Source organism: Hippoglossus stenolepis, chromosome 6 (assembly GCF_022539355.2).
Source record: "Hippoglossus stenolepis isolate QCI-W04-F060 chromosome 6, HSTE1.2, whole genome shotgun sequence".
Taxonomy (NCBI): domain Eukaryota; kingdom Metazoa; phylum Chordata; class Actinopteri; order Pleuronectiformes; family Pleuronectidae; genus Hippoglossus; species Hippoglossus stenolepis.
Window position 1 is genome coordinate 6,364,695 of NC_061488.1, and position 24,614 is coordinate 6,389,308.

The 24,614-nt window shown below is 42.2% G+C and overlaps 2 protein-coding genes across 12 annotated transcripts in view; one reads left to right on the top strand and one right to left on the bottom strand.

Moving 5' to 3' along the window:
* Window positions 1–9,051, top strand: part of LOC118111356 (synaptotagmin-2) — a 56,982-nt gene extending 47,931 nt beyond the window's left edge. For all 5 annotated transcript variants that reach the window (XM_035159869.2, XM_035159868.2, XM_035159873.2 and 2 more), the window contains 4 exons: window positions 308–475; window positions 1,261–1,378; window positions 1,725–1,858; window positions 2,714–9,051. In XM_035159869.2, the coding sequence (XP_035015760.1) occupies window positions 308–475; window positions 1,261–1,378; window positions 1,725–1,858; window positions 2,714–2,929 (636 nt within the window). In that variant the 3' untranslated portion in view covers window positions 2,930–9,051. The remainder of the gene's footprint in view (window positions 1–307; window positions 476–1,260; window positions 1,379–1,724; window positions 1,859–2,713) is intronic.
* A 57-nt stretch (window positions 9,052–9,108) lies between these two features.
* LOC118111358 (protein phosphatase 1 regulatory subunit 12B) lies at window positions 9,109–23,760 on the bottom strand. Of its 7 annotated transcripts, XM_035159876.2 has the most exons (9): window positions 23,515–23,760; window positions 23,108–23,280; window positions 18,224–18,240; window positions 17,991–18,117; window positions 16,984–17,088; window positions 16,789–16,839; window positions 16,585–16,635; window positions 13,107–13,363; window positions 9,109–11,896 (listed from the first exon to the last, which is right to left on the bottom strand). In XM_035159876.2, exons 2-8 carry the CDS (start codon window positions 23,207–23,209, stop codon window positions 13,229–13,231), a joined length of 588 nt encoding a protein of 195 aa, XP_035015767.1. In that variant the 5' UTR covers window positions 23,210–23,280; window positions 23,515–23,760; the 3' UTR covers window positions 9,109–11,896; window positions 13,107–13,228. The 7 variants fall into 7 exon arrangements, with proteins under 7 accessions (XP_035015767.1, XP_035015769.1, XP_047196372.1 ...); XM_035159878.2 differs by having other exon boundaries at window positions 13,103–16,285; window positions 23,108–23,760; XM_047340416.1 differs by having other exon boundaries at window positions 23,108–23,759.
* Window positions 23,761–24,614: the final 854 nt, after the last annotated feature.

A 24,614-nucleotide genomic window follows, 5' to 3' on the forward strand; every position in this document is an offset into this window, starting at 1 on the left:
CGTAGTGAAGGTGTCTGACAAGGAGAGTGTGGTGGAGAATCGAATTAAAGGAGAGGGCCACCTCCGGTGCACCCGGCCTGCTGACACAGCTTTATAAAAAGAAAAGAAACAATTCAAATGGCTTCACCTTGTCAAAGTCAGGCCGGTTCTGCTGAAGCAGCAGGTTATTAAGTCAGGCCATAGGAGCTCCAGGCCAAAGTCACAACCCATTTTGTTTTATGTTTAAAATCTGGCTGACTTTTATTCATCTGCTCAGAAACTGTTAGAAATGTGTGAATGTAAATGCTCCCTGGTTACTGTCTTACAGATCCCATTCCAAGAGATGGGCGGGAAGTGTCTGGTCATGTCCGTCTTTGACTTTGATCGCTTCTCCAAACATGACGTCATCGGAGAGATTAAAATACCCATGAACAGCCTTGACCTGGCTAAGCCAATTGAGGTGTGGCGAGACCTGGACAGCGCAGATCAAGAAGAGGTAAGGGCGCCGCCGCCGCCGCCGCCGGTTTGTGGTCTCAGACACACGCAGTGGAGGGCGGAGAGAAAATCTGAACGTCACGCACAGAAAACACTGTATTCTTTACGAAGCAACTTACTCACCTGATGACCTGGCACAAAAAATAACCACGAGCACAAGGTGCCGACTTTGTCTGTTTAACAGTCAGGATGAAGGTCGTGATCTTTTTGGGTTTGTAATTCTCACTAACTCTGCTTCCTCTGCAGTCAGGGAGTCTGTAGTTTGATGCTTTCACCATTACGCCGCCTCAGGGCATGAAAAACTGATTTTAATCGATGCAACCGCTGCCTCCCCAGGGTCACCTTAAAAATAAATCACTCACTTTTGAGTTTTTTTAGCTCACACACCAACTGGATGTGCTTAGAAATAAATAATTCCTGCTGCTTTTTCAAAAGTAAGTTTTGTCGTCTTGATCCAGGAATGATTCCCTGGGAAATTGGTAAAAATGTCAAAAAAATAATCCTTATCTCGTACTGCTGAACAAAGTCAAAAAAATTAAATGAAAATTCCGGATCAGTGCCAATATGTAATTCTTGTCGCACCCTTCCAAGTTTCGTGCAAATCCATTCTGTACTTTTTGCATAATCCTGTTGACAAACAGACAGACAGGGATGAAAACAAGCTCAGGTAATAAATGCAAAAAAAAAGGGACAGTTTGTGAATCTCTGATCGCACATCAGAGGAAAAGACATCTGCTCTGTGTCAGACATCCTTTAACTTCCTCTCTCCTCCCCTCACCCCCACAGCCGGAGAAGCTGGGTGACATTTGCATCTCCCTGCGTTACGTCCCCACTGCTGGAAAACTCACCATCTGTATTCTGGAGGCTAAGAACCTGAAGAAGATGGACGTGGGCGGACTGTCAGGTGCTGAACACATCACAGAACCTAGCATCAAACATTACACTTCATTATCACATCGTCACACGTGACATTATTCCAGTGTTCCCAGTCTAACACAACCAGGCACTTTAGTCACCTTAGCGTGGAACGTGGATGCTCGCGGCGTGACTGCAGCTCTGCTCACGTGCTGACGCTGCAGTACTCACCATGCAGCAACCTCCCCCCCCACCCCCCACCCCACCCCACGGCTTCAGTGCTGGCCCCACCTGTTGGTGCATTACAGCACTGCAGCCTGAACATGCACGTCACAGGGTTTTTTCTTTTCTTTTAGCTCAGCTCATCGTGCTCTTTGCCTTCTCTCTCCGTTCAGATCCCTACGTGAAAATCAACCTGCTGCAGAATGGCAAGAGGCTGAAGAAGAAGAAGACGACGGTGAAGAAGAACACTTTGAATCCGTACTACAATGAGTCCTTCAGCTTTGAGATTCCCATTGACCAAATGCAGGTGAGCACGTGGAATAATGCATCTGAGGAGGTCACCACAATATCCTACAGGTGGAGAGGTTCTGTTCAATCGAGAGAACTAGTAAAAAAAACGTAACTTAAATAATTACTTAAAAAATGCAAATGTGGAAAATCAATGTGCCACATGAAGCAATGCCTGAATTACTATATGTGCATAAAAGAGAAAAGTTTAGACAAGAGATGATCTTTTTTTAGGTAAAGGTGAGGATATGAACACAATTCCATTCTTATTTAATATACAAAGAGGTTGTACCCTGCTGTAAATACTATAAATGGGGCAGACGCCATAATACAAACATGATATACAACCATCACCGAGGTTGTACGACTATTTTAAAAGACAACAATACTTAAATCAGAGTGTTCCTAATAAACTGGACACCGATTTTTGATAATTGATTTAATTATCCCACTAATGTCACGTAAGTTATTCAGCAAAAACTTTTTAGGCTGTAAATGTATAAAATATTCATATAAGAAACAGTGGACTATTCTTTATGATGCAGGGTTATTGATTTCCAATGTGTTTATTTTGGCAAATAAATCAAACATGCAAAACTAATTTATCAAAGTCGATGCAACAATTAAAATCTTGCGTCTACATAGAGAGATAAGAAAGCAGGAGACGAGACCCTGCTGGAGGCTGAATAAGTACAACTGGCACCAGCATCTGGCCACTTTGCACCAATCACTACAATTACTCCCTTGTTAAAAACATGGGTTCCCCCGTTTTCTGTGTCTATACTTTGGATGATTGTTATATCCATGTGTTAATTAGGACTTTTCTCAACCCCCCCCGTTTTAATGCTTTTCCTCCTCGTTTTTTCCCCCCAAGAAAATCCAAGCCGTGATCACCGTGCTGGATTACGACAAGATTGGCAAGAACGACGCCATCGGGAAGATCTGGGTGGGAAGCAAGTCCACGGGGGCCGGGCTCAAACACTGGTCCGACATGCTGGCCAACCCCCGTCGTCCCATCGCCCAGTGGCATCCGCTGCAGCCGGAGGAGGAGGTGGACGCTTCCCTCGCAGCCCTGACGGCCAAGAAGTAAACCCCACCAGACCACATCGTCCCCACCCGCACCTCTCTTCCCCACGCATCCTCCCATCAGGCCCCACATATCAGTGTATATTCCAGAAGATCAACCCCCTCCCCCCCTCCTCCTCCTCCTCTCGACTTTACATCCACTCCCCCACCCTCCTCTTCCTCCTCCTCCTCCTCTCCCACTGCCACCTTTGAAAAGATCCATAGATACCATTCGACATGATGGGGAAATATAGTTTAAAAAAAATAGCATCATGTTATATTAGGTCGTGACAAAAGAAGACAAGTTATCAGGATGGACAGAGACTCCGTTGATTTCCTTTAAATCTATTTTTGTATTGGGGTTGTGGTTCCATTAATAAGAATACAGAGGAGACTATAAAGAACAGGTAGAGTGCTATACGGGAATCTGGTGATAGAGGGGATAAAACATAACGTTCACTCATAGTGTTCTTCTCAGCCCTTCCCTTTAGTGACACAGTTTGCTTAGAATAGCGCTTAATAATAAAATGCTTTATACTGCCATAGGACAGAGAAATAACACAAGCAGGTCCATTCCTTCGGTGTATCGTGCACCATGTTTCACACCTGCCAGTGATCATACTAGATGATTCTGTTAGTTTGAAGTACATTCCTAGAGCTGGGTAGCCAGTAGGGATAAGCACATATCCGGTTACCCACAAACACACTGCCGTTTTCGATTCGTTAACACGCCCACCCTTCGTCTCAGGAAAACTGAGAGGAAACTGAAGCTCCATGCCTTTTTTTCTAAACGGGTCGTTATTATTATTCTTATTCTTCGTATTATTGTTATTATTCTACTCCTCCACTTGACGGGAAAAGAAATGTCGGATTTTCAAAAACTTCCCTTTTCGGTGACGTAAGGCTCATGACTAGTGCTAGTTTATCCATGAAATGGAATAAATCAGGGGAGAGGGAGGAAAGGATGGATTTTCGGTTTTAAAAGAAAATAAGCGTGTGTGTGTGTGTGTGTGTGTGTGTGTGTGTGTGTGTGTGTGTGTGTGTGTGTGTGTGCGAAAAGAGGCTGCGTCTGTCGTGTGAACAACAAAAAGCGAGGAAATATCAGAGCGGGTGCAACAGAGACTGATTCCAACCACCAAACGACATGATATTTACAGAGTGTCGATTACTGCCCGCAGTCCACCACCAACCACCCCCACCCTCCTCCTCCTCCTCCCCCAACGCCTCCGATTCTGTATCTCACTTGTTCAGTGCTACTGCCATTAGTCATGGACTTGACACAAGGGTTTTACTTCAAAGAAATCCCTATAACCGTCTTACAGTCATAAAGGAGACAAGCCTTCCAAGTAACAAAATAAGCAATTTTCAACTACCAGGGACGCCTTCCAGTCAGCGGTGTTGTTCTCTTCATTTCTCTCTTCTCCTCTTTTTTCCCTCTTTGTTTTTTGTCTTTTATTGATCCAGCTGTATTTATTTTTCCCATTTTATTCCTCAAGCACTTTAAAATCCAAATGTTACGTTTAAGTACCCTCAGAAACCAGAGCTTTAATTGTTTGTGTTAAGATTAGCTGGGTTTAAACAAAAACAACAAAAAAAAGCGAGCGAGGGAGTGCGTTATATTTGCTTTTTTTGTTTTATGCCTCAGCTTTTTTTTATGTGTTTGCATATTGCGTTCCTCACTTGATTGAAAGGAAATGGTCTGGAAGAAGGCACTGATCCGTGTGTATTTGAATACACAGCTTACCAAACTGTCGAATTTAATTGCACTACTGGGTATTAATTCTGTTCTGTGATTGTGTAATTATTTTTTTATTTTTTTCTCGTGGTAAAATGTTGTGAGGTTTGAATTTTTTCTGTGGCACAACAGACAGGTCTGCACATGGACCGGATCTAATGCTGCTCATCCACAGAATGTCATCGATTCATTTGGAAATTAATATTCCAACCGTCCTGTGACAAAATCCAATTCCTGAAATAAATTGGCGAAAAAACCTAATTGGAAATTAAAAATCCTGCTGCTGGGACTCCAGAGAACCTCAATTAAAATCTGTGTGTGAGCACCAACAGCGAAAAACTATACGTGGACTGTAAAATAACAAAAATACATGTAAATCAAAAGCAGTCAACACCACTGTTTCCTTTTTTTTAATTTAATGAATGTTGGCTCTTGTATCTTTCTCTCTGTTGGAAAACTCTTTATGTTTTTATAACCAAACACAGACCATGGTCACGTTTCTGTTTTACTCGCCATCGTCCTTCTTTCCTTTTCCGTTGATGAAGCAACACTAAAGAAAAGGCAACATGGAAGCAATCAAGCAAACCCATCAGTGTGTAGTTTTGCCTATATACATAGTTCATACACGTTGATACTGCATGTTTATACAAAAATACTGTACATAAGAGCATGTTTTAGAGACGAAGCAAAAATATCTCGTGTACGTAAGTGGGTGTCATTTGTCATTTTAATAACACGACGAAGGGGATTAAAAGAAAAAAAAAGATGCACTGTATATTTTCTAAATGAAACAAATGTGTATTTATTTTCCATGAGGGTCATTGGAGAGAATGTCATACAGTACAGCTATTACAGGACTATTACTAATAAGAACCTTTCCACGCCTGAAAAAAAAAAGCAAGTGTGTCGTCCAGTACCGTGTGTGAGTTCATGTAGGATGAAAATGTAGCCGCATGCTTGCTATCTAATTCCTTGTGATCAAAATTTTATTTTATTTTTTTATTTGATGCCATTTATCTTCCATATATATGTTTTCTTTCAGCTTTTATCTGAAGGCCACTGTTTGACTTATTTTTTTAAATGTCATTGCTGTTATTACTTTTTTTTATATGTTTTGGATTTTTAATATTTGCAATCTGGGGTTGTCCAAGTCCATAAGATTTTTCTAACAGCAGATTTGGCGATTTATGGTGTTTTTTTTTGTTGTTGTTTTTTTCAGAAATAACTACAGAGAAGAAGGTTGAATAATTCTGCAATCTGTAGGTGGATTGTAGGAGTTATTATTTGTGCCAGTACAAACCCAGAATCAAGTCTGTTGGATCATATCTTTATGTACAATTCATTTCCAGGGGCCAAAAAAAGATGAATAATCCCATTCCGGTGAACACAAACCACTTGGAATCCCTTCTTCTCTCCGTCTTTTCCTTTTTCTCTTCTTTTCTTTTTACCGTGTCTATTTAAACGACCTGAAAACCCTCCACGACTGTGTCTCTTTTACTGTGTTGATTATACAATAACGTGTACGTGTATTATACAAGATAAATGAATAAGATAAAAACTAAAGCCATAAAACTCAAGCACTAACTCTTTAGAGCTCAGCTGAGTAGCTGGAGTTTATTTAATAATGAAAAAGAAAAAAGAATATCTGACGTCTTTGTTTGTTTTTGTTTCTTTCCTCGGCCAGTGTTTCTCTCTTTTACATTCCGCTCAGAGGTCTTTGTTCATCGAGGGGGCGAACTCCACGTCACTGTACATACGTGAGCGTCGGGAACAGTTGTGACTTTAGTAGAGTGACTGTGTGTTTTTCTACTTTCAGAGCTGTTGATGTCCTTGTTTCATAGAGGTAGCTGATTTTACAGTATTGTGATTAGTAATGTATATGCCTTGTTTTGATAGTATGAATACTAGATACAATACCACTCCTCACTAATACTGCGAAAATGATATTATATATATATAAATACGAGAGTGTGTTCTATTCTTGGGCCGAGTGCAATTTATGAACCAGACTGGGTCGCTCTTTAAGTTTCTCTTCTGCCACTTCAGCAGCAGATTGTGCTCGTGACGACATGTACAGTTAAAAAAAACACTCCGCTGCTGACGTGACGCCACTTTGCAAACGTCTCAAACGATTAAGTGTCGAGTTCCGACGACATCGAAGCAAACGAGAGAGAAACTTGAACGAGTGTCGCTCCAGGTCTTAGGTCTGAATCCCTCCCATAGAACTATGCATTAAGTTATGATTTTCACAACTACATGGCATAGTATGAAAATAATATAAAAATGTATATGACAATATATGAAGTTATGTGGGTTACAAGAAATAGTTTTTAAATTTGTAGAGAAATGTCCTCTCTGGCAAAGAGTTAGATTAGAAGATCGATACGAGTCCCACGTGCTTAATATGAAGATGGAGCCAGGAGATGTTAGCTTAGCTTAGCAAGAATACTGGAAACGGAGGGAAACAGTTAGCCAGATAAAATACAGCTGTCAGCATCTGTAAAGGAAGACTCCAGGAAGTTATCGCATTGGGACAGGAAGTAGCTGGACTTTTAGATTGTAGTGTTGATTTTTTAAATTATTTATTTATTTAAAAAATATAAGATATAACCTTTATTGTTTGTTTTGTTTGTTTGTTTGTTTGTTTTTGTTTGTTTGTTTAAAAACGAGACATAGCATTTAAATCAGCTTTTTTCCCGTTCTACGTGCAAAGCTCAGCTAACTGTGTCCTGGCTCCACACAAATCAATCAATAATCAATCTTCTCATCTAACTCGTCCCAAATCTCCATTTCTTCCAGTTTACCTCTTGAGTTTTTTTCCTCTGAAGTAAACTGCCTCCTCTCTCGCCCCCCCCGGGAACAATCGTCAGCTCTGCCGTGCGACGCTGACGCACTTGATATCTAATGCAATATTATAATGTCCCATCAATACTGACTGTGACCAAATGATGCACTGATGAGTGTAATTCCAGATTTTCAGAAATACTGCCACTGCCTGGTGACAGTCGCCTGCGTCGGTTCGACGTGAACGCGTCGCGCGACGAGGCGAATGTGATCACGGGTAAATTTACAGCACACTTCTTTGTTTCCTTTCACTGCTCGGGGTCACCGCAGTCACATGACCATGAAGTTCTATGGGGGACTGGGAGCTGTGTGTGTGTGTGAGTGTGTGAGTGTGTGAGTGCGTGTGTGCGTGCGTGTGCTTTAATAGATATAGGCCCTTTAGCAGACACGGTGCAAAAACACAACACTGGAATATTATGATTACAATATACAGTACAGGTCTGCATGCATTGGTCACATTGCTCATCGTTCAACGTGCATCTCTCTCTCTGTGTGTGTAACCATCTGAAATCCGGGGGGGGGGGTTTAGCGTGTTCTGTCGATTTATCGGCGTAGACGTACGAACAGACGTTCTGCACAAATGCATCTGAAACTGTGGCGTTCCAGCTGTGCCAGGGCAGGTTTTTAGAGCACCGGTCACACAGCAGCCATTTGTTGTTTTCCTCTCCTGTTTTTTGTTTTAAACAAACGCTGGGATTAAAAAAAAAAAAAGGGAACTCATCCTCCACCCTGTCAAACTGTGTCGAGACGCCTGTCAGCAGGTAAAGACACGGCTCTGAAACACGCCGTCTTGTCTCCTCTATTACTCGCTGTATTTCTTCTTTGTATCCTTGTGCACATGTGTAATCACTCCTTGTGTCTTTTCTTGTTCTTTTTCTTACTTCGAATCTTGTGATGTGTACGTCTAATGTAGAATGCAGGACTGTGTTTGAATCGATGCCGGAGATGTGTCACCACGACGTTTCCAGGTTTTTTTTCCGTTTGTGTCCTTGTCCTGTTTATGTGTTTTTCCAGCGATGTCCCATCAGTATTGCGATGCTGAACAGGAAGCGGACTCATCGGGCTCCCCGGTGAATCGGCTTTCGCTGAGCGTAAAAGAATGCCGGCCTTCATGTTTACAACATGGACATACTGTATACTGCCAAACATGCAGGACCGAACCAAACTCCCCCTCTTGAGCGCTTAGTCCTCCACCTCGTCCCTGATGCAACTGTATTCTCAAGACTCTTTTGGTTTGACTTCCTTTTTTTCCCACCTCTTTCTCTTCTTCGTCATCTTTTAGAGCATCGGAGGGCAGCCGGGTTGTGTCCTCTAGCTGTGTTTCTTCGTGTCTAGTGTCGTGGTGCGCGTGTTCATGTCAGTACTTGTGCCTACTGTGGATCGCATGCTTTAGCCCTTGACTGGACACAAACGTTGCTCACAAACTCCTCTTGACCCTTGTGTGGACAAACGTTGGGGATCCTTATAAAGTCATCAAGGGAACCAAATAACTTATTACAAATTTATCATATGTGTTACCAGTTCTGTAAAAAAACAAATAGGAAATAAAGGCCTTTTAATTACCATGACTGCCTTGTGTTTAGTATGCAGTGTGTTGGGCTTGATGTGACACAGACACTTCTCCATCCCTTTAACGGTTTATTAAACAAAGTGAGTTAACCAACGTGTGCATATTAAACTATCATCAACACATTTCAAAACTTTTCAGAGTTCGACACAGCACATGTAGGAACAGGTGACACGTACTGTGTCTTATTTTGAAATTTTGAGTTTACTGGATGTGACCAAAGAAATTAGTGGTGTTACACAAACCATCACCACTGTTAAAGGAAAACATCAAACATCTGGAGACTGTGGTTCAACCATCAGGTGAAGAGAAGACAGACACAGAAATCATTCATGTCAGTGATTAAAATGAAGTCTGGCAGTTTTATATATTAAATGATGATGTGACATAGATAAATAAAACACTTGTGAAATACGAAAGATTTGATTTGCTCCAGGAGGAACAACAACAAGACAGTTGATTCTTTTTCAGATTTCAGATTTTTTAAATACCCTCAATAACTATGTTAACTTCGACAGCAATATTCTGACTATTGGCCTCTTGATAAAAACATTTTAATTATGATGTTTACATGAGTTACTAATAGAGTATTTCATTCATATTGTCATTTACATGGTACAGAGCATAGACTGATTATTACTGATTATTAATCATATCTTCATTATGTCCTAGAACACAGAAACATTCAAACCCAGGGCGTGAGATTGAAATACTTCACGTCTTCATTAGATTTTTGCTAATTTCGAGTTTATCCTTATTCAGGTTGAAGAAAAGCTGTTGACATGACAGTGTCTTATTCAGACTTGTATTAATTTGGGTGTATATATATATTGTTTTTATATAGATATTATATTGCTGTCCATGTAAACAAAGTCATTGAAGGAGCCCAGATATTGAATAATACCATTAAATCAAGCTTCTAAACAGAGCAGAACAAAAGCTGTTGGTGATTAAAGCAGTGTTGTTCTGATATATTATATAAGATGTAGTTTGGTGTATCTTAGAAACTGGCAACTAAAACAGTCAATAATCAATTTAACTTGAGTTTTCTCTCTCACAACATAGTTATGCTAAAAGTCAAGTGATGGTTTTTAGAATATATTTCCCAAAGCTTTGGATTGTGCTCGATATTGAATATTAGACAGTTTTATGGAATCTAAAATGTCGGCAGTGTTTTATCTCCCGGTGGATGATGTTGATCTTAGTGTTTTCATCACCGGCTCAACCAGATCAGGTTTATTCCTTTGACAGAAACAACATGTGAAGATCAAAACTAAGAGACACATAAATAAATAAATATATCTCTGTTACAAAACATAATATAGTACTCAGTTTCTTCTGTGTAGCCATTCTGAGGATTTAATGATCATTATTATTTAACTGGATCAAAATAAAAAATAAAAAGATCCTCTATGAAGAACATGTAAAACCCCCAAAAATAAAAAACGCCTTCTGAAACCACAAATAGCTGCGGCACAGAGGTTGGAAAATAATCGATTATACTATAGAAACATATATAATATTCTGAAAGTGATACTTTGCTGCCAGTGATGCCTCTGTCATTTACAAAGTGCATTCAGGCACGTTTTCTTAAAAACAAGCCGTATTAAAGTAACAGATTAGATTGAAAAGGTCACAAAATGATCTAAAGAACTGGCTAAAGGAAAGTTTTACAGTTTAAATGCCTCAGTGAGAAGGGAAATAGAGGATTCCAAAGATTTCAGTTTGTATTTCTTGACACGGTTTCCCACAGATTAAAGATTTTATCCTTCAAAGTTTCGAGTTTTGAGAGAAAATCTAAGTTTTATCGCAAAAATTGCATCTTGCAGCACAGACACTTAAATGATCTGCTGGAACAGAAGCTCCTTGGTCAGTTTCTTGCTCGCAGGGCTTCATTTTACCCGTTTGGTCAAATATTCCTTCGGGTTTAAACCAGATGCGACTTGATAGGTCAGAGTTTTGCTGCCACACGAAATAACCATAACAGCAGAATCTCATCGTGTCTCAACCCAACATGAAGAAGAACTGAATCAAACCTTTTCTCTGCATGTTTCCTAATTTGAAGATTATTTACAACGATACAGGCTTCATGTTATAACATTAAAATGTTTTAATGATATAACACTTCATATCACTGTGTTTCAATGTGAGATATTTGATGCAATAAATATATTATATGATTATGACGATAAATGTTTCTATCGCGTGACACATTTCCAAAACATCTTGTTCTAATGACAAACTTTTCTCGTTATAATTTGATCGGCTGATTACTGGAGTAATAAAAAACAATAAAAATCAATGATATAATTGGTTTCTCTCTCCGTTCATAAATAAGACAACATTAAAAAACTTCTGCAGTGCAGGATGTGACAACAAACGTGACTTTATATTAGATGCAGTTCCTTCATGCAAACCCCTGGACCTTTTTCTACTAGGTCTGGAACAACCTAGTTCCACTGGTCCCTATTTGATTAATGTGAAATATTAATATATGACAAAACGACACTAACTAATCAAGTAGAAACAATTATTGTAACTCCACCGTACATTGTGAAACATGTCTGAAAACTTCTCAACACCTTTTAGAACTTCACCAGTCGCCAGTGGGAATTTATTTCTGCAGCCCAGATGGCCCATCACCATTATCCACCATAATTCAGAGAGGAGTCACGACTGGTGATATCTGGGGGAAATGAAACTGCTGTTTCAGGGTCGGAGCGTCCACACACAGAGAACATGGGGCCTCACATATCTTTTCATTTCGACAGTTTGCTGATGACTCGGATGAGCGCCCCGTTCTCATCCTTTAGCCTCTGGTTGTCTGACTTGAGCTCTGTTAAGATCTGGGAGAGCAGAGGGAGAGAAGTGATATCAGGAAACCATTAAAACATCACAGATACACGGCACATTCTAGGTTGAAGTTGTTTGTGGATAGAAAGTTTTTCAATTTAAAGCCTCAGGTACAATGAGGCTGTTCACCAAATAACTTGGATCACTACTAAAAACAAGCTGGTCTCAAAGTTTTTTCTCAGTGGAGTTGGAGGCCAGGCAATGAGGACATGCTCTGCAGCAGTTGATCATGCAAGTGAGACGTGACTTTGACGGATGAGAAGTGAAAGAGAATCAAGTCAAAAAGAAGGAAGCTGAGAAAGGGTCAAACTTCTCAAAATCTAGGTCTCGTCTCTCATGAGGAGCAAACGACTAAAAATAACTATCTTATTTGTCAAAGTTTTAACCCGCTGCTCTGATGTGACACGTAGAAGAAGAAGCAAAGGAAACGAGCGAAGGCACCGACACCGACACGTTCAGAACCTGTGGGAAATCACGTCTTATTTTCTTTGTCACCTTTTACTATGTGAGGGAAAATGATCCAAACGTTCAGCTCAGAAAATGTCCTGATGCTGTTTTCTAAATCCAGTTAAAAGAATTATTTGACATTTTCCACTTTCTTTCTTTCCAGCACTATAACGTACCTCTAAAGATAGATAGATAGATGGATGGATGGATGGATAGATAGATAGATAGAAATGTTACTTTTAAATTACCATACTTTATTTGTTGTTTCCCTGACAGTAAAAAACAAACAAAAATTTAAAATCCACAGAGAAACAGCACGAGTCCCCTTCCTGTGTCTGTGTTCTACACGACTTCATTGTGAGTCTAATGATCTCACACATTTCATTTCCTATGGAAGAGTGACCACAGAGGCTGTTTTCTTGGCAAACAACTTTGCATTGATTACACAGCACATTACACAGGACCTGCCTGTGTTTATTTCACTGTTTCCAGATCAGTAACCACCATAACATGCATTTATTCTTCATGCAGCCGAGCTACTGTTGATGTGTACTTTAACAAAATAATGCAACTGATCATGTCATGTGAAGCCCCGTGCAAAATTAATGTGGGTAAAAATACACTTCAAAGGGGGCTTATGAGAGATGTTGTAGAGAGGGGGGGATCAGAAGGAGAATAGTGTTTTTTAAAAAGAGTGCAGGGGAAGATGCATGCAGTGTTGGAGGTGTGTGAGCATCAGGAGGGTGCAGGACCTGCCTGAGAGGAACACAGCAGAGGACGAGGGGGCTGTAGGCACCAGAAGGACAGAGGAGTGCAGAAGTTAGGTGGCTGAGGAAGGGAGAGGAGGGGAGGAAAGGAGGACAGGTGGTGTCGGGGGATCAGAGGTCCTCCGTCTCCGGCATGGAGGCCGTCTCAGAGAGGCGGGCGAGGACACGCAGCATGGCTCTGTTCTCCGCCAGGAGACACTCGTTCACCCTCCGCAAGGTGTGGACCTGAGCCAGAGCAGGGAAAGCCTGCACAGAGGAGGAGAGAGATACAGAGAGGGGGAGGACAGAGAGAGCGTGCAGGGAGGCAGGCCGTGTGCAAAGAGAGAGAGCTCACATAGAAACTGTTTACAGGGAAGAAGGGGGGGGGAGAAGAAATCTGGATCTGAGACACGTATCAGAGCACTTACAGAAACAAATATTTACCCAACCAGGAAGATTTGAGGAGGAAGAGAGGAAGCTGCCACAAGCAAAGCAAAGTGTAAAGCCAGGTCTCCTTTGGTTTGACCCAGGGACTGAATATAATAAGATGGACGACATGAATGCAAGTCCAAAAGTGAAGCCAAAACATCTCAGTCGCCACCTGGTGGATGGCAGCAGTATGCGTCTCAACCCTGCCTCCTGCATGTTAACGGGTGGGACATGGACCAAACTAAAAAGTGAAAGTTCATGTTAAATACGTATTTCTCTAACGTGGTTTCTGTCATTTTAGGTCGTTCTTATATCAAATCAAAGATCACAAATTATGTGAATCTCCCCCTGGTGGCTGACTCCAATATAGGTCATAAACCCAGCCTCCTCTCTTTGGGACGTGGACCAACCATAACATTTCTCAGAGATAGTTTCTGTTATTGTAGGTACTTATCACACTGTAATCGCTCATTTTATTCATTTTATTTAGTTATTTAATGCAATAAAAAATAGGGTGGCTACATTTTTGGACAGTGGGAGGAATTGGAGACGTGCCGTCCATCTGTGTAAACAGTCTATGGTTTGAGCTCATCATCCGTTTGTGGAGAGCGGCGAGGAGCTGAAGTGTTGTTATACACATTCGGAGAGGAGAGGGAATTAAAATTCATAGAAATCCTCATAAACTAAAACTCTACGATTTCAGACTTTACGCAGGAGCCGAGTCGCTTCTAAGTCAAAGGGATGGAAATTATTCCTCCCTCTCCTCCCTCCCTCTGTACCCACACTCCTCTTGTCCTCACTTTGAGGTAAACCCCAATGTGGCTCAACAGGAAAGTTTGTGGTTTGACACCATTCCTGGGTGGAAACCACAGAACACACACACACACACACACAAACACACACACACACACAGAGACACACACAGACACACACAGAGGACACAAGACATAAATATGACAGCGGATGACATCAAGGCAGACATCCAGCTCCATTCTCACAACACCAGAACACATTTCTAAAGGAAGAAACCAGCCTGTGTTCGAGACCCAGATGTTCATGCATAAAATGTCCTCTAGAATAAAACAGTTTGTGTAGAGGTGCCCTCAGCAAGAGGAGAGGAAAGGACAGAGTGAGGTGAGACCACTATCGTTTCATTATGCTCTCTCGAATTGGAGCTCTCTGTTCTACACAGTCGCTATCGATTTCGTTTCAGAAGTTGTTTGTGCGAATTTAGCTTTTTCCCTAATATATATATATATCATATAAAACCCTGCAAAGACCAAGTGGACACACATTTAAAAGGGAAAACAAAGACACACGGTGCCGTGGATGTGAAACACCCGGAACTTGACCCAGTCGAATGCAGAGCCACAGCACCAGCAGTTTCACACCTGAGGAGTTCAGAACCCAAGCTGCTCCCCCTGTGGGCAGGAAAAGTAACAGCAGTAAACCAGCTTCATGTGTCTCAAAGGTAGCAATGCTGTGTTCACACCAAATATTACCACGTTATGTTTCTCGCAGGAGTTTGGCTGCAGGATCATTCGGGTTTACTCGTGTGTGAGTAACGCAAGAGTACGTTACTACAATTGCTACTATATACCTGGAGAAACCACCTCTAGAAATGTGTTTTCTCCAGGAGCTGCGTCCGGATGACTGACGTTTCCAGCTCTGCCTGAGGATGACCAGTCAAGTTTGGTTGGCATTCGCGAGCGAGTGAAGCATCTTTAATCACATCTGTCAATCACATCGTATCATTCACACCGTTCCCGTCGCTAAGTGCAATTCACATCTATTTCCCTCTTTGAATTGACTTGTAAGTGATCTCATAGTGTGAGAAATACACTTCGCAATTTGATGTGAACACAACAGCAACACTTGTAACGCTCACTTCAGTGTAAGTGTTAAATTGACAGCATCTGTGATTTGGTTTTGCTTATTGAAGACAACATGTCCATGGGTGTTGCTGCTATTTTTCCTTTCCACCAGGTGGCGTGGGTTTTACACGTGTACGACTAATCTAACATCAACCGAACAGCTCCCCCCTGTGGAGGATCTGTATCGTGCTAAACAGGAACAAGTGACTTTGTGGGTGTGTGACATTCCAGCTCCCTGAGGTGTGAAGTGTACAGCTCTGGAATATTTGAGCCTAAAATGTCCACACGTGTAAACAGAATCAAGTGAGGTGACAGGCAGGTGTCAATCACACCTTAGCGTCATAGCGACCACTCACCATCCCCCCTCCCCTGAGAACAGCCCGCCCTCAGGGCTGGTACCCACAGCGGAACCGCAGTGGGGCGTCCTGCTGAGGGAACCACGACAACATGGGTGTCAGACATCTGTTGCTGGCGAAACCACACTGCTGCACGTGTGTACTCTTCAGCGCCGGCAAAATTATATTTCCACGCAGACATTATTTCCTTCCTCTTGAGGAACATAACAATCTTGCAATGATTTGTCATAAAAATTTAACTTTAACCTTGTTGTGTAATTTTCCTCTCTACTGCCTCTGCTCAGAATAAAGTGCAGCGCGCTCAGGCCTGAAATCCCTCTGCTGCGATGTCCTGTGTTGCTTTGTGAAGCAGAGTACACACAGTGCGGTGCAGGAATGTCTCACAAAAGCAGGTCTTTTGCTCTTGGACGGGGTTTTGGTATTCAGCTGGAACTAGGTCACAATGTTCACCCCAACAGTGGGATAAGTGGAGCAGGGGAGCAGCGGCACAGGCTCCTCCTTAGCCTGGCAGGAAGTGGCCCAGCAGAGCACTGTGGGTAATGAGCCTAAAGCATTAACCTTCCTTCTCCTTGACTCCAAACCCACCTGTCTAAGCACAACCCCGGAGAGTATTTAAATATATATATACATATATGTGTGTGTGTGTGTTTTGCTTTGTAAAAACCCTTCATGTGCTACATTTAGCGTGAGTGAGAGGGACTTGGCTGGAGGTTCGTGCTCTCAAAGACTGTTAGTGTTATTGTTGTTGGGCAAAAAAAAACAACACAGGCATGTAGATGCCATCATAACCCCGGGTGATTATACACATTTTATTTTTGCAGGGACTGACCTTTATCTCCCCCTCCATGTCTGACACTCTTTTCTCAAGTGCTTGTTTTTCCTGTAAACGAAGATGAAACAACTGAGGTAAATAACCCTCTGTAAAAGGCCATTACTCTATAATTAAAGACAAAACTAAATTATAAAGAACAAGACCAAGAGAAAAGCTGAATCCCTCTTTGATAAATGCCAAAAGGTTGCAGAGGCAACTCACCCTTTTCTCCGATTCAAGTGCTGAAGACTTCTCTGATATCCTCTCGTGCCTCTGCAAGTCAGAAAGGTGCTGTTATTGTACATATTTTGGAGTCATGAAGTATTCAGTCGTGACCTTTCTGCTGCACACCCGTGGGAAAAGACCCACGATGGTGCAGCGGTGACAGGAGACGACTGAACTTGACAGTGTGTGTACCTGAGTGACTTTCTCCAGCTGAGAGCGAATCTTGACCAGTTCTTGTTTGCTGTCGTTCAACCTGGACTTGAGCCGGTCGTTCTCGTGCAAAGCTTCTGCATACATCTGAGTACAGAAGAAAACCAAGATGGAGGAAAAGCGTTAAAAAAGAGTTTATTATTAACTCGGCGAAAAAGATTATGCAATATTTAATGATCTAGAATGGCCCAACGGTCCCTTTAAATCTATCCGAGCATTATAACCATGGACTGTATAAATTTACTTCATATTTGTACTTAAGTGCATTTTTCAAGTATCTGTACTGTACTTGAGAGTAGATTTATTTTCAGGTACTTTTCACTTTTATTCCACCATATATATCAGCAAATTTAGTATTTGTACTTTCTATTCCACTACATTTTTTTCAAAATACATATTATCACTACGCAGTCACATGGTTTTTATATTTTTAAAAGTAACCAACAATGTGAGGGGAGTTGGTCCAATAATCCAATCAGAGCAGGCAGGGAAAATTAGATCCCGCCTCCTCCTGCAGCAGCAGCAGCAGCCTCACTAATGAAGGAGACTGAGCCATAATGATGGAGTAGACAACTGCATTAGGGAATAGATACACTCGGCAAATACTTATTTACATTTACTCAAATAGAAAAGTTAATGTGATGCTTTTAGTTTGACTTTTATTTGATTACATTTTTGTGTATTTATTTATACACCACTGGGCACTAGGAAATCAGGGAAATGCCCAATTTCGCGACATTAAATAAAGCGAATAACAAATTCCTGGATCCGCCCCTTTCTTCATCTTCCCACCAAGTTTCAAGGAAATCTGCTCAGTAGTTCTTGTGTATTTCGGCCGAAAAACAAACACACAAACCAACAAAGAAACAGAAAAGGGTGAAAACATCTTTTCAATCAAAGTTCAATTATCTCTCCATCTGTTTGCCCTTGTAGGAGCATTATAAACACAGACCCTGCTAAAAATACTCTTTGAATCAAACAGTCACCACCTTCTTGTAGTCTTTGGCGGTGGAGTCCGGCTCTTTACTCAGAGAGGCCAGTCTCGTCTCTCTGCGCGTGTAAGAGCTGGTGCGGCCCAGTGGTCTGTCCGTCGCACCCTCTCCACTGGAGTCGTATCTGGAGGCAACACACATCACACTCTGTACACCGTGCTACTGAATCCAGGACATTCATTTATTTATTTCAGGGAGTTGAGGATAAAAAAGCAGCACCTGATTCTTACCTCGACAGTCTTTCATGCTGGAAGACAAGAGAAGAAAAAAACCACGTTAGCTTGATCACAGCATGAGAACCGCTGTGGATAGACCCAGATTTATTTGTTTGATAACAGCAAACAGAGGCTTGGCAGTCAGTGAAATATTTTTCCATCTTGAGACAACAAAGAGGAAAAACAAAACTTCCAAGTGAATTATCGCAGCGTGTTCAGAGGCCCGAAGGCCCCCGCAGGAGAGAGAGAGAGAGAGAGAGAGAGAGAGAGAGAGAGAGAGAGAGAGAGCGAGCGCAGAAGTGAGACACAACTCACCCCGTCAGCGCGGCGACAGGGTTCACGCGGGTCAAACTTCCCCGGTGAGCCCAGTTAATCTTTTAGAATAGGAGGCTGCAGCGCAAATGCCTGCAGCATCAAGATGACATCATGACATCAGGAGCTAAGTATCTCTGGTGTGACGGGTCGGCCGCTGACCTCAGACTGCAAACTGAGAGCAGGCAGGTTTGAGCTGCGGCTGCTCCGGTCCACAGGAGCCTGTGGCGATCACACAGCCGACTGAATGTGTTGCTATTTTAATTCAGTTCACTTTTATTTGTAAAGCGGCAAATCCCAACATAGCTTATCTCAAGGCACATATAGATATAGTAAGATACCTCAGAGACCTTAAAAAGTTAAAGAGCAACAACAGTTACCACAATAACAACTGTGCGGTTTGGATGTTGTGCTACATTCTCAGCAGTTGTTTGTATATTTCTTGTCTCTAACTGCTGTGTTTTCAGCGAAGACTGTTTATAAAGATGGACGACACGTCTCCACTCCCTCTTGAAGCTAAAATATCCTGGATACGGGGGCGGCCATCTTGCACTTTTGACGTAATTTGAAGGCAGATTCTGCTGCAGTGGTTACAAGGGGGCGGAGCTGCTGTAGCGAGGTGCTGTTGACACATGCTCTCGACCAATTGTGAGTCAGTCTGAGCTCCAATGTATATATTTATGTATAAGTTCTAACTATGTTTTTTTTGGGGGGTGTATCTTTGAGAATGCTTTTGGTTTGGTCCACGTCCCAGGAAGAGTAGGCTAAGTTTATCACCTGTACTGCAGTCAGCCACCAGGGGGCGATTCAGATGATTTGGCTTCACTTTTAAAGAGTTGTCATGTCGTCCATCTTTACAGATTTGGGTTTTCAGAGTAAGACGGGCCTAATGAGCACAAACCTGGTGTAGGTGTAGTCTATATGTCTGCCTCCTTGTGCTCGTGTACACGGTGAACACACAGGATCTCCAGTATAACATGTAAACATGATAACATCCAGAAGCTGACAAACGTGTCCCATGAGAGGAGCATGACTGGAAAAGAAAGAGAGAATATCTGAGGCCAAACTGATCCCTGATCTGCTGTTGTCTCCTTCATGTTACCCCCGAACATTCAGAGCTTTGGAGCTGCTCTCTTGCCAGGGGAAGAAACCTCTCTCTTTGAAAACACGCTGCAGTGAACGTCTTGTGCCGCGGCCGGAGCCGTCGGAGACAAGAAGCAGATGTAGAACGCGTTAGAAGCATGTGCGTTACTCCAGGACAATTTATGTGTAAAAGGAACAGTTATTCCCGTGCTCGCGTTGGGTGAGTTAGGGGATGTTTCACACAGCGTCGACGGAGCTATTCCTCAGCAAGTGTTTACATAACTGAGCCAGCGCTGCCTGTCCTTATGTGGTCATGTGCTTAAGCAGAGCTATCCAGGAAAAAACAGACCTCCGTGACCTCAGACGAAGAAGGGCCAAGGATGGAGCCAAGAGGAGCTCTCACTCACTCTGATCTCACAGCGCCTCGATCAGATTCGCTGGAAATTCGCTAATCAGCCGGGATGATTGGACCTCTGGCTTTATGAATAAATCATCACGCTCGCACAGATATGAACCACCCGTTTCAAGATTACTAGTTCCTATGCAGAAATCTATTTCACACTGAAGGATTAGGGGAATTGGTGAAATGAGTTTCTTAACTCACTTAATTCCAGATGAGGCCCGTGGGATTCATCCGAGCCTTTTACAGTCATGCGTGCGCGCCGCTACCATGTATTCCTGCATCGTGAAATGTTTTCGGTTCACGTTGAACCAGAGCCAGATGCTGAATCATACTTTAAATTCTATTTCTGATGGCGGCCGCACCAATCGGATTCCCTTGTTAGGGAAAAACAGAGGGAGTCAGAAGTGGCACATGTATGCAGGAGGAGAGGAAGAGGAGGGGGGGGGACAACAGGGTGTCACACTGTATCAGACGGACGGGTGCATGCCATGACTACGGGCGCTCTGTGAACACAACTGCCTCCAGTTTTATGGTTTGCCAGGACCAACAATGCACACCAGCAGGGGAGGGCGCAGAGGGTCAGGGGTACACACACACACACACATAGACACACACACAGACACACACACAGGCTGCGTGAGCTCACTGCTCGGAGGTATAAATGAAATTGTTCACAGCAGTTTTCAAAAGCCAATTACCCCTCATCTCACTTCTGTCTCTTTGTGTCCCCGCTCTTCTGTCACAGCATCTCCACCTCAGAGCTGACAGGTCGACTGCAGCAGGAAACTCTGAGTGTCTCTCTCTCTCTCTCTCTCTCTCTCTCTCTCTCTCTCTCTCTCTCTCTCTCTCTCCATAAAATACTTTTCTTCCACCTTTCCTCACTTCAGTCTCTTTGAGTCACATCTGAGACCTTCATGGCCGCTGAGAAAACACCCTCCCTCTTTTGCTTTGTAAAAATACTCCATTACAAGTAAACCTCCTACATCTAATCCTACAAGTACATGTTCTACCAACTGGTCTGTATATGTACGACACTTTTCTACTTGCACTTCACCCATTTACACACACACACGTTCATACAGTGCATCTATGTGCAGCACTTTCTCCATCACACATCACTCATACACTGACAGGTCTGGTTCAGTGTCTTCAAACTACCGACTTCCTGGTTAGTGGATGCTCTACCTCGTGAGCCACAGCTGGGTAATGAGATAAATGTGGACGATCAGGGCTAAATTAATACTGTACAAATGAAAGGAAAACTTCAATTCTAGCATATAAATGTATATTCTGTTGCAAACGAATCTCTAAATCCTTCTTTTTATTATGAAATATTGCAAAACTGCATTTATTTTGGCTTCAATTTTAAATAAAATATGAGATGTTTGATGGAGCTGCAAACAACCTACAGACTATCTGAACTCACAGAAAAGCATTTTTGTAATGTTGCGAACCAGAAATGTTGAGATGCACGTTTTGTTTTTTATTTATATATGTTGTATGTGTGTTATTATGTCAAGTAGCTAAAGCTGTCAAATACAGCTGAATATTTCCCTCTGAACTATATACAGTAGGTGTAGAATTATAAAAGAGCATAGAAATACTCGAGTAAAGTACAAATACCTAAAATTGTAATGTGTTGATGTTTCTACCTCGCACAGCTGTAACACACATTGTGTTTTACTGAAGACGATCAGGTTCTCATCAAAACATTGTGACATGTGCTAAAAATACTGCATCAATCCGACTCCCTCCCTCCGCACGGCTTTGTTTCTCCCATGAACACTTTGCCAATTCAAACTGGGCTGACATCACTGCAAATTAACGCCAGAGCTTCACCAGAGACACAAACACAAGGACACTGACACGTCTTGAAAAGAGCAGAAGACTGGTGGCATTCAGCGGCTGCACTGTAACGCCAGTGTCTGCAGGGTTGCATGACATTTACTGTACATGTCCCAGCACAGACTGAGTCACTGTCACTGCTCCATATTTTGTTGCATCTGTCTGTCGCTTTAAAAGCGTCTGTGACAGAGTCCAGCTCAGTCTGATGCACCGACATAAACATTACAGTCAAACAACGCCCTGGAGAATAAGCCACTTAGAGTCAGAGAGAAACATAACAGGAAATTACAGATTCTATCCAAACGTCTTTTACAGAAAGTTTGGACGGATTCTTCAGAGCAAATACTCGCTTCTTTTTTATGGATCATAATATAAACGGAATTGATGAGTGATTTAAAAGTATTTGTTTATTTTTAATCAAGTTATTTTAAGTTGTTTAGTGACGATTACTCAATCAAATGAGTGTAATCACAGAAAATAGGAAAAACAGGAAATACCTGGATCAGATAGTAATCTTGTTATGAGATGGGGAAATTGTGCTTGTTTAACTTTAAATACACACATAACTGCACTTGTCCAAACACATGAATAATTTACCGAACTAACAATTACTTTCTGCGATCAGTTAATCTGCAAGTTATTTTATCTTTATCTAAAAAAAAACATCAGATGATTGGTATGTTTACTGATACTGAGAAAGATCATGAACAGCTGCAGCTTCTCACATTCAAGAGGCTGAAATCACAGACTTTTTCAAATTTGAGTCATATTAATATTATATTAATAGACAAAGCAGTTAATCCACTAACTGTATTAGCTGTACTTTACACAGAGCTTGTATCACTGATGTTTAAAGTTGTATTTCTTTTGTATTTTCTATTTATTCTCTTGCTTTATTTTCATATTCTTTTATTGTTCATATTTTAATCCTGTACAGTACTTAGGTCAACTGTGGTTGTTTTAAACTGTGTAAATAAACTTTGACTTCACTTGGCTTCTGCTGTCATGTCTTAAAAGATTTAGTCTGAATCTGGAAAAAAAATTGATCAGTCACCAAAACCTACAGAAAATTAGACACTTTCTTCGAGTTTCTTTAAGTTTGGATGACCATACGGCAAAGTTACTTGACTATAGATTCTAATATCATTCATTTTAATCAGCTTTAACTACAGATGAATGAATTAGACACATCTAACCTGGTAAATTGGTGACACCAGTTCAAAATCAACAAAGGGTGAAAAACTTTCAGTTCTTACTCTGTAGTTTTTGTCTGTAGGGGACGGAGAGGACGGTGGAGACTCTGTCAGGGACTTTCTGGTGCGGGTCAGGTCCTTGGTGCGTGGGTAGTAGGATGACATCTCCCCTCCTTGACCCTGAACTGGCAGGTTCTACTGCAGCGTTCACCGAGGAGGCCACCTCCAGATAACAGCTGCACGGACACACAGATCCCCTCAAGCAACAACAGTGACGCAGATGCCCATGACTGCGCTCCTGGGGAATCCTCAGCAACAACAGGTGTGTGTGTGTCTGTGTGTGTTTTTGTATAAGCTGGAGAGAGCTGCAGCTATGTTCGGAGGGATTTCAGATGTGCGATGATCCCTTCTTCAAACCTCAGACAGAGATGATGTGATTTTTAAAAAATGCAACAAAAACAAGATAATACCTGTTGAACACAAAAACAGAGAAATAACTCTTAAGCTACAAAAGCAAACAAATGATCCTCCCTCTGTCTCCGCTCCGTCAACACTGAGCTCTTTGATAAAAGGTGGAAAAAGTCCAAAAGAAAGCAGTCAACACAGAAAAGTTTCTTCTCTGTGCTGCCTCTTCCCATGTTCCCCAAAGTTATACACACACTCTCTCTCTCGCTCTCTCTCTCTCTCCATCTCCCTCCCTCTCTTGCTTGCTCTCTCTCTCTCTCTCCTTCTCCGTTCTGTGCTTGGTCTCTCTCTCTCCCACAGTCCCCCCGCCAAACTCCCCCCTTGCTGCTCCCTGCTCTCCTCGGCTTTGGCAGCTTTCTGTGGCGGCCTGCCAGAGGCTCTGCGATGGCCAGACTCGGCACTGAAGGCTAAAATTGTCCAGTGATGTGGACGGGGATAAGGGTTGGGGGGGGGTTTGGGGCTGGGGACAGCAGCAGTTCGTGTCCTGGAAGGTCAACAGACAGTACTTCCTGAGAAGCCATCAACAACCGCGAGGTGTCGAGTCGTTCTGTATGCACCCTATAGTGCGATGGAGAGTGAGATAGTGTGTGTGTGTGAGTGTTACATGGTGTTAACAGAGAGCACTTGTGCCACATTTCCTCTTATCGTTCATCCATCCGTCCATTAGCTATTCCGCTTATCATCTACGGCCCCAGAGTGGCGCTGGAGCCGATCCCAGCTGACATGGGTTGGGGGGGGTTGTCTAGCTTCCTCCTACAATCCAAAGACATGCACCTCAAGTTGATTGAAGAATCTGAACTAGAATCAGTCGATGGATGGATGGAGATATGGATGGATGGATAGATAGATAGATAGATAGATAGATAGATAGATAGATAGATAGATAGATAGATAGATAGATGAATGGATGGATGGATGGATGGATGGATGGACTCATCCACTGTGACCTCTGCCCTCTTCAGATGCTGTTACTGTTTAACATCTTCTTCAGTTGCTGGCAATGAGCGAGAGTCATATTTGCTTCAGCCACTCGAGGGCTTTGGAACTGGGACGTGAATATTTCCTGGTGTTTGCTGAAATGTTTGAATGTGTCAGCAGAGCCAGA